This window comes from Micromys minutus (genome assembly GCF_963924665.1).
Source record: "Micromys minutus genome assembly, chromosome: 2".
Taxonomy (NCBI): domain Eukaryota; kingdom Metazoa; phylum Chordata; class Mammalia; order Rodentia; family Muridae; genus Micromys; species Micromys minutus.
In genome coordinates, this window is record NC_137971.1 from 21842582 (window position 1) to 21859936 (window position 17355).

Here is a 17355-nt window from a genome sequence, read left to right on the forward strand (position 1 = left end):
GATTGTTGTGGGCCACCATGTGGGTAATGAGAATCACACATGAGTCTTCTAGGAAAACACCCAGTGCTTTTGTAACCACTGAGTCATCTCTCTAGCCACCCCTAATGTATTTTTGTCAGTTAGATGCAGCACACACCCTTAATCTCTTTGAGTTGTAGGCCAGAGTAGTATGCATAGTGAGTTCTAAGCCAGCCCAGCCAGGAATACATAGAGTAACCTTGTCTTAGATAGATAGACAGACAGACAGACAGACAGATAAGACAAGGAGCATGCTGTGTGGGATTATGCAAGTAATCATATTACTGCCTATTTATGTGACCCAAAGGTCACAAAATGAACATACAACAGTACTGTATGTCAGCTGCTCTGAAAGGCTCATAGCACTGACAATCTCACAGATCCCTTAGAGAAGAAATCTGTGCACCCTCACAAAAAGTTACTCCTTTTTTCTAGATGTTGACCAAAGTAATAAAGACTCATTTTCTCATAATTCTGTATACAAGTTTTATTTTTCATAGTAATTGTTACTAGTGGATTTTAGTGAATTTCTCATATTTACATTTTATATACACATTTATACTTGGTAGGTAAAGAAACTGTACAATAAAAAAAAGAGTAAGAAATACAGAATGTCGGACCACCTTAGCAAACTAATACATGAAGATAAGATTAAGTCTAGTCCAAGTAGTAGAAACTCAGAGATTACTCCCACAGGTTATATGCCTTTTATGGGGGACACCAATATCAAGGGATAGTCCTGATGCTAGAACCTATCAAGACTCTCGAGACTCCCTCACTGTTTCATTATACTATAGTTTCTCTGAGCCAGCCCCAACGATAGGAGTGAATTCTACAGGGTTCCTGAGGCTACAATGATCAACCCATAGGGTAAAAATATATGCACTTCCTCTGGTCCCATACTCCTAGGGCAGCTTACTATCCAATAAGGAAGAATCTCTGGCTTGTTAGTCTAAAGACTATACATGTGTGTCCACTACTAACAGAAATTGTGCTTCTATGTTGTTTCAAACCAAACTGCAACATCAAAACAGTATAAATCTAATCAATAACCAAATAGTATTTTATACAGATATTAACTATAATACTCAAATGATTTAGGTTAGGTTAAAAAATTAAGAATAATAAATTTAATGTCAGTTACCAATGATTAATAATTTATCTAAAATGCCATTAGACTAAGAAAAAAGGTAAAATTACTTTTACTATTATTCTCATCAATTAGAAAAAAATATGCATAGAGTTTCACAAGTCTTAGACTTAGCTATATAAAGTTTTAAATTTCAAACTGAAATTAATAAAATTTGTTTCTATAGATAGAACATGGATTTTAACTAAAAAAATTCAAGTCTTGTAAGTAGTGTGTTATCTCGAACTCTTAGAATTCATTGCTTTTTTATTCTTATTCGGGTCCACTAAAGTGCAAAGGGTCTTCCCTTCTACCAGCCACTTAGCCTTTCGGGGTTCAGTTGCTATGGAACAGTTTGCAGACAAGAAACAAAAAGGCAAAAATTCTGTTGTGATGGAAATTACGTAGAGAAAGATTTCTCTTAAAAACAAAGAGACACAGCACTGAGGTAAACACCATAAGCAAAAGAAGAAATGATGTCAGCCGTCAGTGTTCCAGTTCCAGAGGCCGAGACCCTTCCTCGCCAATGAGGCCGGGAAGCAAGAGTGCCAGCGACCGATGGGACTTACAACTCAAGCTGCTTCCGACTGGTCTCGAATATCTTCAAAAGCTCAAACTGGAGATAATACACGTGTTCTATCTTTACTGGAGACTAAAGTAGGATTTAAAAATCCTATTCTGACTCCAAAAGTGCATTTGTAGTTAATTGTTAAAAAAGAAATGACATAAAAAATTGAAGTTTCTGTGAAGCTATTTTAAAAAAATTATTGCATTAAAGTATTCACTCCAAATTATGGAGTATGTAATAGCCAAGTAAGCCTTTTCCTCTGAAAAATGGCTCTCCCCAGGTACTTTTCTATTAATACTGTCAATAAATTACGTATTTCATTTACTTCAGCCATAGAATTTTTTAAACCCAGCAGTTTTCCAGCTCTTGATTCTTCTCTCCAACATTTCTTCTGAACTATCTACAAAGGAAAGAGGAAACTTTCCCCCAAAACTACCTTTTGCATTTCAGTTTGTCTCTAACTCAGAGGTTAGCTCTTCAGAGCAGGGCTGCTGTTCTTATCCCCTTCCTTAATGTCCTTTGTTACAGATGCAAAGACCTGCAAATAGCATGAAACAAAGAGACTTAAATAATCATAGGCATAAACACAAGAAAGCTTTCTTGAAATATTAGCATTCTCAGTTCCTCATACCACCTTTTAAAAAGGTCTCTGGACAGGGCCTCACATGGCCCACACTGGACGAGGTATCACATGGCCCACACTGGACGGGGTCTCACATGGCCCACCCTGGACAGGGGTCTCACATGGCCCACACTGGACAGGGGTCTCACATGGCCCACACTGGACGGGGGTCTCACATGGCCCACCCTGGACGGGGTCTCACATGGCCCACACTGGACGGGGTATCACATGGCCCACACTGGACGGGGTCTCACATGGCCCACCCTGGACAGGCCCTCACATAGCCCACCCTGGACGGGGTCTCACATGGCCCAGTATGGACGGGGTCTCACATGGCCCACCCTGGATGGGGTCTCACATGGCCCACACTGGACAGGGGTCTCACATGGCCCACCCTGGACAGGGGTCTCACATGGCCCACACTGGACGGGGTATCACATGGCCCAGGCTGGCACTGAACTTGTTGCTCAACAGAGGATGACTGAATGCTGATCTTGTTGCACTTCACGTGCTGAGATTACAGGCATGTGCCTCCTTCATCCCAGGCTCCAGATCACCTGGGTATTTTGTTTATTTTGCTTTGGTTTTTCTTATTTTTGTTTTTACATGTTGCTGGTTCATTGGTTGTATAAATGAGAATGTATGCAGCCTTGCTCAGCAGACCAGCCTGTATAAGTCGGTTATCTTCTGCCATGTGGGTCCTGGGTACTGAACCCAGACAGCCAGGCTTCACACTAGGAACCTGTACTTGTTGAGCCATCTCCCCTTCTCTCTGTCTTCCTTTTTTGTTCTTTTGTTTTGTTTTTCAAAGCCCAGTTCTATGGAATATAGTTAGAGTCCAGTTTTCATTAATTGCAAATTACTATGATATTTCTGGACCAATATTCTTATATTTCACTTTCAAAGGCTATTAAACTATAAAGTTAAAGGACAGTTTGTGACATCCACGGACTAAGTGTCAATGTTTATTTTATTTAATTTAACCAGTGTATGTGCTTCTCCTAGCATCTAAAAATCCAAAATCTCTGTGTGTGGTAGCAGATACTGTATTCCCAGAACAGGAAGATTAAGAGTTTGAATAAGAATGACCTTAATAGCTGGAGAGATGGCTCAGTGGTTAGAAGCACCAACTGCTCTTCCAGAGCTTCTGAGTTCAATTCCCAGCAACCACATGGTGGCTCACAACCATCTGTAATGGGATCAGATGCTCTCTACTGGTGTTTCTGAAAACAGCTACAGTGTACTCATATAAATAAAATAAATAAATCTTAACAACAACAACAACCAAAAAAAAACATTAAAAAAAAAGAATGACCCTAATAAGCGCATCAATTTGAATGCTTGGTCATCTGGGGGTGATTATCTTTGTAATACTTGAGAGGGATTAGGAGGCGTGACCTTATTGGAGTACATGTGTCATTAGGGGTTTCAAATACTCAAGCCAGGCTGAGTATCTCTTTTCCTGCTGCCTACAGATCCAGACACAGAATGCTCAGCAATCATGTCTGACTGAATGCTGTCATGCTCCCTACCATGAGGACCATGGACTAAACAAAGCAAGTCCCAATTAAAATGCTGAGACCATGGTGTCTCTTCACAGCGTAGTACACCGACTAAGAGAAAGGTCATCCTTATAGCGATATAATAAGATCAAGTCAAGCCTCAGATAAATGAGACCCTGACTCAGAACAACAAAAAGACAGGGTCATACATTAGGTTCTTTCTGCTGTGAGCTTTTCGCACACAGCAGCTGGGGCTCTTTGGCATTGGTCTCGTTTTTAACGTTTACTTGTTTGCTCGTCTGTTTGTTTGGTATGTGTGAGTGTGTCCGCATGCATGTATACAGTGCACGTGTAAAGTCAGTGCTCTCCTTCCATCGTTTGGGACCTGGGATGAAACTCAGACTTGTCATACTTGGACCATGTCACCAGTCTCACAGCAGGTGTTAAATACAATCTGTGAAATACAGGCATTTGAAATATCAAAATAACCCACGACTGCTTTGGTGAAGGCATGACTACTGTCGGTGGCAATTCACTAAAATACTGCAGGACTTTGTAAAGCAAAGCTGTAGTTTAGATACATAGAAGAGAAAAATCCATTTTAAATCATCCCATTTCAGCTTAAGCACTAACATTGTGATACAGATAACTGCTTTGCGAAAACTCAACAGATAATTTTAACTATTAAACGTTAAAAATTAAATAAAGTCACTCTACCTGAGTCCATTTCTTGGTGCTATTCTGCATCTGAATGGCTGCAATGCAGCTGAAAAGCTTTTCTGATGTTATATCTTCTGGCAATTTGGTAAGAAATTGAGCTATATGAATGAAGTCCATCTGGAGGAGTATATCTTCATATAGCCGGAGGATTCCCAATCCAGTCCTAAATAAAAACTCCTCCCCATCTCTACAAAACACATCCCAGACACGACAAGCCAGATCAAGTGGCAGTGATTTGCTGTACAGTGTGAAGATCCTGGAGTTAAGGAAGAAACAGTTACTGATCATGTACTGACTCAATCACTCATTAAGCATCACTACGGAAAAGAAGTATACAGCAATAAAAGGAAAAATACATTTTTTTTCTCAAAACTTGAATAGTGATAAATTAAACAGTAAGTAATAACATTAAGTAAATTTATAACCTGACATGGAGATAGTTTGGAATAAACCGGAGTGTAAAATAGCATAATGGTTTCAGCCATAGGGCTCTAAAACCAGAATCTTGAGTTTGAATTTATAATTTGCTAATGTGAGATTGAGTATAATATTTAGTCTTGCTTAAGAGAGGAGAAAGGAAAAGTCCCAAATGATTAGGAAGATGTCATATTTGATCAAGGTCATTATTTGCTTATTCATTTTTTTCCATCAAAGCATATAGCCAATCTGGGTTCTGAGGTAGAGCATCTGTCTGTCATGCAGGGTACCTGGGTATCACTCTCAGCCAAAACGGGATAAAATGCACGTGGCGGCACATGTCTGAGACTCTAGAATTGGGAGGTGGACTGTGAAGATCAGAATGGTAAGGCCATCCTCAGCTACATTCAAGTTTAAGGCCAGCCTGAACCAGACAACTTCTCCTAAAAAAGTTGTTTTTAAATGTCATGAGTCTGCCTGGATGTGTGTGCATGCAGTACCTGAGGAGGCCAGAAGGGGGCATCCAATTTCCTAGGATTGGAGTTACAAACATTTGTGAGACACTTTGAGGGTGCAGTTACTTGAACCCAGCTTCAGCCAGTGCTCTTAACCACTGAGCTATCTCTCCAGCCCAAATTCTCACTTCTTATCAGAATTCACCAATGATACTAAAGTCAACTGGCTGTTTCTTTCCACACAAATACTCAGAATTAGAACAGATTGGAAATAAAATATATATTAGCATCTAAATAGGAAATCATTCCTATTTTGGAACTTTTGATAAAGCTTTGAAAAACATCTTTTATCAAAGAAATACTACCATATAATATAGATTTACTGTGTTATGAATAGATTGCAACGACTTTTTTCTAAGATATTAGTATATGCTAGACATTAAATAAGATAATCCATTACAATTCACTACATTTCAAAATATTACTATACTCTTTATTTTAAAATTTATTTAAAATTAGTTGAACTAATTTATATGTGTGCCTGCATGGATGTGTGTGAGCATGTACATGCCAGTATATATATGCCATATTGAACACGAATGTCAGGGGACAACTACTGGGAGTTGGCTCTTGCCTTGCACCTTGTGGAAGCAGGGCCTCTCTTGCTTTTGATGCTTCTCCCATTACTCCAGGCTACATCCCTGTGATTCTCCTGTCTCTGCCTCCCATGCAGCCAGATATGGAAGGCTGAGACATGTGACACAGGTTTGGGGATCAAACTCAGGTTGTCAGGTTTCTGTTTGTGTGGCAAGTGCTTTCTCATGCTGCCCTTCCCAGTTCCCTATTCCCTCTTCTTAAAAAAAAAAAAAAAAAGATTGTGTGTGTGAGTGTGTGTGCATGTGTGTGAGAGTGTGTGTGTGCATGTGTGTGTGAGACATAACTATAGGGTAAAAGGTATTAGAGCCTCTGAAGCTGGAGTTACAGGCTATGGTGAAGGTGGTCAAGCGAGGAAGTTAATTCGGGTTCTCAGCACAAGTAGGTTGCACTTTTAAATAGCTGAGTAGAGTCGTTCCTATTCCCTTTTATTATAATAATAATAATAAAAGAAACTAATTTCAAGCCAGTTTATGTTTTTTGTTTGTTTCATTTTTCAAGACAGGATTTCTCCTTCTAGCCCTGGAACTCATTTTGCAGACCTGGCTGGTCTCGAACTCAGAGATCCTCCTGTGTCTGCCTCCTAAGCGCTAGAATTAAAGGCATGCGCCACCAAGCCTGGCTCCAGTCTATGTTTTTAGATACAACCTTACAAGATGCTGGGCTTTTTCATTTTTAAGGAAAAGTGCCTTTTATATGTATACTCTCACCTATCAGATTTACTGTATTTCCTAAGAAAGGAGAAAGTCAGTCTGTATTTTTTTTAATGTTATTTAATGTCTCTTAGTGACTTACCAATCTATCAAATATATATCTGGTGTAAGATTATATGACTTGAAATGAAGAAATAGTTTGGATAGGTTTTCCTCAAAGAATACTTCAAATGTTGCAAAATACTTCAACATCTGTACATAAAAAAATAAATAAAATTAGAAAATAATCTACTGCAGAAAGAGAAATTGTTAACATTAATAGAAAACTTTATTAGCAACTATTTTGAGTTGCTTCAAGTTTTCCAAAATTGTTATTCAATGAAAAATTTGTCTATTTGACTAGGCTACCTCAGTGCCTTCATGGTTTTTATTCTAAGCAGGCGTTCAGAGTACAGAAACTTAGGAGACACAGCCTGTCCCGAATGCTCATACCATGCCGTGATCCACACGGAAGAAGGCCAGCTGGCAGGGCTTGTTTAGGAGATTTGCAAAGGCAATGAAGGCGTCCGCTTCCTCCAGATTGAGGATTAGCACAGCTGCGATGAAGGACATGCCTTGGACCTTCAGGGAAGGAAACATAAAACAGTTTTAAATCACTCTACGGTTAGTTACCCTCCTCAGAGTTCACAAATGGACATTAAAAATTTTCCAATTTTGTTTTTCTTCCCGGTGAAAGCAACTACTATGAACCTGCAATGGCCTCGAATTTCCATAACTTTATACTTGCTCACGTGATAGGGTTTAATAAATCAAAAAAATTAAATCAGCTTTTACTAGGTCTAAGAGCCTATCTCAGTATACTAACTAGCTTTCATGTCTTCTTAGTTTGGATCTTTCAAAATTACATGCTGATGAAAATTAAGTGGTTGTTTTCACATTATAACACACAAAGGACACAGAATAAAGGAGATCTGTAAGATAAAATACTAAATTTCAAAAGAAGTTGTTGTGCTTAAAAGAGCCTGAATTTGTGGAAAGTAACAAGAAAGAAATGAGGGGGAAATGCAAAATGAAAAGAAAAGAAATGGTAACTAATGAGCCACATAGAAGACAGGTGATAGGATGACAGCTAGTTTCATTCTAGGCAGTTGGCAAGAGATGGAACGCTTCCTCTTCAGATAAACTGATAACCTCGAAAGATAAGAGCTAGAGATGCTTCTGTGTCTGGAAAGGGCGCCCTGACAACTATAGACAAAATGCTCATATGTACAAAGCAGACTGAAACAAATACTCACGTAACCAACATCAGGTCTGTAACACGTGTATGCCCCTAAGATACTATGTAAAACATCATGATATGGGCCACCCTTAGGGAAAAAAAGAATAAATTTGAAACTAGAAGTATCTTTATAGGTTAATGCTCATAAAATATTAAAAACTATAAAACTGTACGATTCCCTAAATGACCAGATTTAGCACATTTAATCATTATAAAAATATTCTAAAAGTATTCTATCAAGATGCTTTCAGAAGTAGTTAAAGTTTGAACTTGAATAATAAGTCAAATATATTTACTCACTTGAATACAACTTTTAAATTTTGCAAACTACTTTAAATACTTCTAGACTATAATAAATATGATAAATGTAAACAATTTTCTGTTTAATTCTTTTGCTATTTTACATATACTCACAAGGATTGAAACTAGGGCCTTGCAGGTGTTGGTATACTAAGCCCATTTCACTTCATATAATTTTCCCATCAGAAAAGTAAAGTGAAATCAAATAAAATAGGCCATGTAAATGGCTTTAATCCCAGTAAAGATACATCGACAAGTTTGAGACCGACATGGTCTAAAGAGTGATTTCCTAAATAGCTGAGGCTATACACTAAGACCCTGTCTTTAATAAAGAAACCAACTACCTATACTAAGTTGTGTTAGTTCATTTTAATAGCAATAGTAATTTTTAAAATGTAAGTGGATGGGTGTTTTGCCTGAATATCTATAGGTGTTCTACCTGAGTGTGCATCTGTGCACAGTGTGTGTGCCTGATGCTGATGAGGCAGATCCCCTGGATGTACAGTGTAAATGTGCATGGGTACAGGTGCACGAATGACACGGCGCATGTGAACGTCAGCAGACAACGCCCAGGAACGCTTCTCCCCTTCCACTCCGTGGGTTCCATAGAACCTCAAGTTGTCAGACTTTGACGGCTAGCACCTTTACCTGCTGAACTATCTCACTGATCCCAACAGCAAAAATATCTATCAATCACACAGCCTTTATTATAGATAAACTACTTATTAGGACCTTAATATTAAAAATTAAAGATAGCAAGCTAGTCCTGTAAAACATAAATATAAAACTGAACTATTCCTTCCTAGTTCAGTGGTAATTCTAAACAATTTGGAATTAATGTATTTATACTTTAACATTTTGCAAGGCAAATTCATTAATAATTCAAAAATAGAAATTCACTATAATAAAAAGGTAAGTGCCTACTACATATCAAGTATATGCTATGTTTTATTCCACAGAAAACAAACTCCTTAATTTTTAGTTTTGCATTTTTATATAAAGGCTTAAATTATTTTTAATTTTTAAATTTTTATTTATTCTATTTTAAGTGGATGTGTTTTATCTGCACATGTCTGGTGCCCAAGGAAGTCAAAAGAGGAAGTCAGATGCCCTGGCTCTGGAGCCAGGGATGGTTGTAATGCTCTTAACCACTGAGCCATTTCTCTAGTCCTGCTTTTAAAAACATGTTTCTTTCATTTTAAGGCAACGTGTCACTATATACTGTGAGCTCTGGAACTCTACGTGGATGAGGCTGATCCCCTTGCCTCTGCCTTCTGAGTACTGGGATTAAAGCCACAAACCACAATGCCTGGACTCTTCTCAAATTTTTAAAATATTTCTTCTTTTAAAAGATAATACCTGGGTGCTGCAGAGATGGCTCAGTGGTTAAGAGCAGGCTGCCCTTCTAGAGGGCCCAGGTTCAATTCCTAGCACTCACCGGATGCGAACTCACAAGAGTCTGTAACTCTAGTTCCAGGGATCCATACATACATACAGGCAAAGCACCAATGCACATAAAGTAAAAATAAATAAGTATTATAAAAATAGTAATATCTGACTGGGTATGGTAACTCACTTCTTTAATACCAGCATTTGGAAGACAGAGGCAGGAGGATCTCAGTGATTTCTACAGCACCCTGATCTGGCCCATAGATTTACAGAATTTGTACCATTAAGTATAAAGGAATAAAAAGTAGTTAAATCTGATTAGAAAACCTCACCTTCTGAAAGATGTAGAGAGATGGAAATGTACGGGATATGTCCAACTTAATTAATTCCAGACTAGCCTCTCGGTCAGCAACAGATAGACCTGCATCACCAAACAGATAAAATTTAAACAGGCTGAGTACACTGCCTTTATGTTAAAGTGCGTAGAACTGAATAATCTAGAATGTTCAAGAAACACTAAATAGCCTTCCTAGAATTTATAACTTAGCATCTTCACGTAGCCTAGGTTAGCCTCAAACTTCAAGTCCCTATGCTCTTGCCTCTACCCTCCTGGGATAGTAGTATAGCCTGTGCCAGCATACATAAGTCATGTCGTGCTGAGGATCGACCTCAGGACCGTGTGCATGCGAGGTAGTACTATACTGAGCTGCATCTTTAGTCCTCTTTCTCCTGTTTTGAGACAGGGTCTCACTCTGTAGCCCAGGCTAACCACAAGCTCCTATCAAGCCTTTTGCCTCAGCCTTATGAGTTCTGGGATTATACACAAGCAATCATGGACAGCAAAACAGGGTCTCTATCTTTCCTCTTTCCTTCCCACTGTATTCTCATTCTCTCTCCCTCTTCCCACTCTCTCTCCACTCCTTTTTCACTGTGGTGTGTGTGTGTGTGTGTGTGTGTGTGTGTGTGTGTGTGTGTGTATGCACACACAAGGCAACATTTTCTCATGTAATCTAGGCTGGCCTTGAATTTACTCTGTAACCAAGGCAGGGACTGAACTCCTTAGTTGGCTTTCACCCAATTACTGAAATCATAGGCATATGTTCCCATACCAGGCTTTGAATTTAGCATTTTTACTAGGGAAACATAAACGCATTCATCAGCAAAATACATGGTGAAATAATTCTATTCAAGTTCTTATTGAATATAAAGACAGACTAATACTCCCATGGTAGTAACTCCGGAAAAAAAAATCCTACTTAGGAAAATCAGGGCTGATGGATTTGTAGTTCAGACCATATGTACAAGTTAAGATCCCAGCACCCACATAACAAGCTCTGTGCAGCCCCATGCCGGTCTCTAACCTTAGCACCGAGGGGCTGGGAAAGAAGGGTTGCTGGGGCTTGCTGCTGTTCAGCATAGCAGGAAAAAGCATGAGAACTCCATGGGAGGGAGAGACAGACCTGGCCTCAAAGCAATTCGGTGGATGTGACAGAGGAAAGCACTGGGTGCTGCTCTTCTTTGGCCTCTGCATGAGCACAGAGGGACACAAGTGTACATACATTTGCATACGTACATGGACACACACCTCATATATATATACAAGTATACAAGTATACATATGCCACATACATCACTCCCTCATATGCATACATACACATATGTATATACCAAGTCACAATTCACACAAACTATTAATGTATAATATAAAAATAAATTACATAATTACATACACATATGTATGTAAATACACACATATATTTTGAGACAAGGTATCACTATGTATCCCTGGATGTTCTGGAACTCACTATGTAGACCACACTATCCCAAAATTCAGAGATCCATCTGCCTGTTGAGTGCCGGGATTAATGGTGTGCACCGCCATGCCCAGCTGGACAATTCTTTCCATTAGGAGATTTGATGAAAAGCATAGCTTTGCTCTAACCTAGGTAAATTATTGTGTGAATTGAAGTAAAAAGCTCCTAACCTAATTGCTCAAAAGAAAAAGCATCAATATCTTTTTATATTAATCATTTTATTTATAGTGTCAAGACATTTTTTTTAATTTAAAATATGTTAAATGGAGGAAAAAAGACATGCAAAGAAATAGGAAAGTGTGACTTACAATGAAAAACACCTACAGATAACACAGTATTGGTTCAACAGACATTTCTGTCTATTATACATAAGTTAAATAAAGTATGATAAAGATGGGAGAAAATATGTAAGAAAGATGAATTTCAAAAGAACAAGTGGTCATTTTTTAATTATATAATGTAACAACTAAAATTTAAAACTCATTTGGACAGATTTAACAATACAGTAGACAGAATAGAAAAAGATTAATTTGATTATAGATGAATACAAATCATCCAAATTGAAACAAAGAAAAATTATGTTCCATATAAGGTGTGTAAATCACTATTAAATAAATGGCTGACTGTAATTAAAATAGGACATAAGAAGGGGGCAAGAGAGACGAGGCTGAAGCAGTATTGCAAAGATAACAGGGGCTACAGAAATGGCTCAGTGGTTATGAGCATGTACTGCTCTGACACAGGACCCAAGTCTGATTCCTAGAACCTACGTTATGCCTCACAACTGCCTGTGACTCCAATTCCCTTTTCTGGCCTCCTTGGGTACCAGGCTGACTTCCATGCAGGCAAAATACTCATACACACAAAATAAAATAGACTAAAATAAAACAGTGAAAATAATAAGTTTTTAAAAATTATTTATTTTATGTACTTGAAGACACTGTAGCTGTTCTCAGACACACCAGAAGAGGGCATCTGATCTCAATACAGATGGTTGTGAGCCACCATGTGGTTGCTGTGAATTGAACTCAGGACCTCTGGAAGAGAAGTCAGTGCTCTTAACTGCTGAGCCATCTCTCAATAATAAATATTAAAAGAAATCGCAACCAAAAAGTTATATGACAACTGATAATTACCATCAAGAAATGAGAAAACAGTAAGTTAAATAGAACACTGTAAATTGGACTCATTCTCTTTTCAATAGGTTGTCTAGGTGATACAAGAGGGGTTAAAAAACAGGTGTTTATTAGTTAAGGAAACAGCTTCAAATTTTGTATTATAGTTATCTATTTAGTGTATGTGTGTGCACATATGTGTCATGGAAGATCTGCTACCATGTAGGACCCACTGGTCAGTCACCCTCAAATCTGACAGTGCACACCTTTACCCACTGTGCCATCTTACCATCCTGACATAATTATTACATCCAATTAATTCACTCTAAAGTACAATTCCCATTATTTAGCCATAACAAAAAGTTTTGTTTGTGTTTGTTTTTTCAGACCCCCTCTCATGTTGTTCTAGCTGGCCTCAGACTGGCTACACAGCTGAAGCCCGATTCTCCTGCCTCCATCCACTAAAGTATGGGGTTACAGGTGTGAGTTACACAACCTGCTCTCAGACACTGCCATTTTAGCTCATTTATGGTTTTTTGTTTTGATTTGTTTATGACTCTGAGCAATTGTTCTAGCACTGAGTGGCATTTTCAGTCTTAGTCTGTTTAATTTTGGTATTTCATAAAACTTGTTTGAATAGAAAACTGAGCAAAGCATGGGGATATAACCTGCAATCTCTGCCCTCTGGAGGCAGAGGTGGGAACAGCAAGTTCACAGTTCAGGACTAGTCTGAGCTACATAGGATATGACTGCATCTCAAAATAAATAAATAATAAATGAAAGAATATCGCAAGAGCTGAGATCTCGCTGGCCATAGCTTCATGTATTCTTACTTTCTTTGCATTTTCAGTTCTCCAGAAAATACCTAAGACGGCCAACCGATTTCCAGGTGGTTCTTTTATGATTCTCAAAACCAAGTCCTCTCCTTGACCACTTAGTACAATTTCCCTTTCTTAATGTTCACTTTCATAAAATGAAAAAAAAAGAAATTTAAAAAGTGGTTGCTCATAGACAACTACTAAAGATAAGTTCTATTTATTTATTCAAAGATATATTTTAGAATTTTATTTATAGACAAGGAAGACTTTTCTATTATTATCATTATCATAATAATTATTGTTATTATTATTATCATCTTGCTTCTTTAAGACAGAGTGACTGCCTTGTTGTCCTGGAACTCACTCTGAAGATCACCAGGCTGACCTTGAACTCATAAAGATCCTTCTGGCTCTGCCTCCTGAGTGCTGGGATTGAAGGTATGGGTCCCCACGCCCAGTGACCTTGCTTTGCTTTCTATAAAGTAATAGATAGATAGATAGATTGCTTTCTATAAAGTAATAGATAGATAGATAGATTGCTTTCTATAAAGTAATAGATAGATAGATAGATAGATAGATAGATAGATAGATAGATAGATAGGTAGGTAGGTAGGTGCTGGGAACATAGCATAGTTGGTGAAGTGCTTTCTGAGACCTGGGTTCAATCTGAAACACCACATAAATGGAAAACAGTAGCTCACACCTGTAATCCCAGAACTTGGAGACAGAGGCAGGATATCAGAAGTTCAATGTCATTCTCAGATACTTAATGAATTCCAGGCAGCCTGAATTGAATGAAAACCTACTTAAGAAGCAAACAAAACAAAAAGTGATAGATTAGGAAAAACAATTCCCCATTATCAAAGTACGAAAGATAATTAAATAAATTTGCTTAAATGTAATAATCTTTTTAAAAAATATTTATCTATCTATCTATCTATTTATTTATTTATTTATTTATTTATTTATTTATTTATTTATTTATTTATTATAAGTACACTGTACAGCTGTCTTCAGACACCAGAAGAGGGCATAAAGATCTCATTACAGATGGTTGTGAGCCACCATGTGGTTGCTGGGATTTGAACTGAGGACCTCTGAAAGAGCAGTCAGTGCTCTTAACCACTGAGCCATCTCTCCACCCCCCTAAATTTAATAATCTAATATAAGAAAAAAAATTCTTTAAAATGATGAAGAAACCTAATTGGCCAGGCAGAGGTGAGGGTGGGAGCTACGGGTGAAATAAATAAACAAGGCAGAGCAAAGCACAGGAAGAAGGAAATGTGTGCACTTTCCTGGGTATAGGGGTCAGTAGATGGAGGAGAGCTCAGAAGGAGAGAAGAATGTCAGTCTTTATTAGCACCATGCTCTTATTTATTAGCACTGATTCAGCCCATTAGCTTCACTGTTGTGATCTGAATCTCAGGTTTTGGGATAAACAGGCCAGACTTAGAGCCCAGCCTCCTGCTTCTAATTACTGTAAGCCTGTTCCCCATTCCACAACTCAGAATACTAGCATGGACTAAAAACAGGTACTGTACTTACAGCAACTATCACAGCTTCTGGCACATGGTAGAAAACCCCACCAGTGTACTCAGTGAGTGGGAAACCCCGTACCTTCCGTGTCGTTATCACAACTTGACTCACTGAAGCTTTTCCACCGTTCTTTTGCTCTTGAAAGGAAGATTTCATAAAGTTCTGGAGGAAAAAAAACAAAAATTCATGAGTAATACCAAATAAATAAATTCATATTTTAATTTTCACCTTCTTTTGTTTGTTTTGGGGATCCCTTCCCCCAACACACACACACACACACACACACACACACACACACACACACACACACACACACACACACGTAACAGAATTTCTTTCTTTGCAGCCCTAGCTGTCCTGGAACTCACTCTGTAGACCAGGCCTGCCTGCCTCTGCCTCCAGACCAACCTGTCATTGTCACTCTTTACTTATAGGATCAGCTCTATCTGGTACAAGCTGGTATCAAAATTGTGGCAAGCTGAAGCACACTAGTTTAATTGGAACTCTTCATTACATGACTAGGAAGACAGCAAAAGGCACAGCACCAGTATCATTCCAGGTAATTCTGGGAGCTGGTCCAGAGCATAGGAAGGACAAGGGCCTCTGCTCAACAGCCACACTGGCCAAAAGCAAAGAATGTTGGGAGTCAGACCTACAGTGCATCCCAGCTCCGCCAATTCATGTCTCTGGGACCTCAAGAAACTCACTTTGCTACCCTGGAACTTGATCTTTTCATCTTCAAATTAAAGAAAATAACAATAATAAACAAGTCCTTTCCTGTAGGTTCTGGTATATTTTCTTTCTTTTGTTCTCTCTATTTTTCTTTCATTTTTCTTTATTTTTATTTTCTAAGACAGGGTTTCTCTGCGTACTCGTGGCTGTCTTGGAACTTGCTCTGTACACCAGGCTGGCCTCAAACTCAGAGATATACCTGCCTCTGCCTCAAAAGCTGGGATTAAAGGTGTGTTCCACCACACCTGCCATCTTTTCTTTTCTTTTGAGACAGGTTCTCACTAGGTAACCCTGGCTGTGCTAGAACTTGCTTTGTAGATTAGCCGGCCTCAAACTCACAGGAGTCTGCCTACTTCGTCCTCTCATGTTCAGGGACTAACGACATGCACTAAAATTATTTTTATATGTAAAATACAAACATGGTTTCTGAAAATACAAACTTAGAAAAGAGCATTAAAAAGTTCCTGTCTCTAAACATAAATACTGCGGTTAGCAGGGCTCTTAGGAACTCTTTCCAATGTAAAGATGCGCACATCTGATTTGTATATCCTCGGTTTTAAAGACTCGGGCTGGAGAGCGCTTACCACTCTTGCAGAGGTCCCAGTTCACTTCCCAGTACCCACATCAGGCAACTCACAATCACCTGCAACTACAGCTCCTGGGAATGCTACGCCTCTGGCCTCCATGGGCACTGCACTCTCATACACATACGCCACACACGTGTGTACACATAATTAAAAACAGTAACAATAAATCTTAAAAGAAAACTAAAGTAATGAAATGTAGCTGGAGCCATTCAACACAATATTCCAATATATGACAACAATGCTATAGCAAGTATTCTTACTTAGTCAAGACCTTGGCTATACCTATTTCAAACATTACAATTCTATTTCCCTTTCTACTTACTTATCATTACTACAAATGACTTGAACTTAAAATTTAAAAGAAATAAAATTTTTAAATTACTTAAGTACAAATCCCTGAATGGTTTGGTAGAGGAGGTAACTACAATTTTAATTTAAATTTAAAATGTATGTATATAATTACTTGAGGCTATCAATTATCGACTGCATATACTTTTTAAATGTCAAAGTATTTCCATGTCAGTTTCCCTCTTTAACCAGGTTTTAAATTGCCTTGGAAGAAAAGAAGACTCTGGTGACAAATCCATCACATTAGGAACCACAAAACTGATCTACTAAGAAAAATGTGGCAATGAACGTTTAAAAATCAAAAGAGTAACTTTCCTATATTTTCTTGATTATAAGAGGACTTATAATTAATATACTCAGTAAGAAGGCCTTTGTCTCAGTTAATTTCACATAAAATCTAAAAAGGGAGAGATGGAATTAGGCTTACAGACAGGACAAGGACAGTGCCTTATACTTGAATAGAGAATATTCTGGTTTGGGGGTTTTAGTATCAGAATTTGGGAAAATGATGATATACAGACATTTAAGAAAAAGCATTTTCACAAGAAATACTCATATTATGAATAACATGACAATTTTTTGTATAGCTAATAATCTTATCTCCATTTTACAAATAAAAAAAGTGTACTTTTAGATGGTAAGCAGTTTGCCCAAGGTCATGATCTAATACATGGTAGAACCAGATGTGAATCTAACTTT

General features: G+C 38.1%; 1 protein-coding gene across 2 annotated transcripts in view; it reads right to left on the bottom strand.

Moving 5' to 3' along the window:
- Positions 1–536: 536 nt before the first annotated feature.
- Positions 537–17355, bottom strand: part of TBC1D12 (TBC1 domain family member 12) — an 82374-nt gene continuing 65555 nt past the window's right edge. For both annotated transcript variants that reach the window (XM_080913585.1, XM_080913584.1), the window contains 7 exons: positions 15071–15151; positions 10039–10127; positions 8034–8105; positions 7231–7359; positions 6881–6990; positions 4557–4815; positions 537–2253 (listed from right to left, as the gene is read on the bottom strand). In XM_080913585.1, the coding sequence (XP_080769711.1) occupies positions 2185–2253; positions 4557–4815; positions 6881–6990; positions 7231–7359; positions 8034–8105; positions 10039–10127; positions 15071–15151 (809 nt within the window). In that variant the 3' untranslated portion in view covers positions 537–2184. The remainder of the gene's footprint in view (positions 2254–4556; positions 4816–6880; positions 6991–7230; positions 7360–8033; positions 8106–10038; positions 10128–15070; positions 15152–17355) is intronic.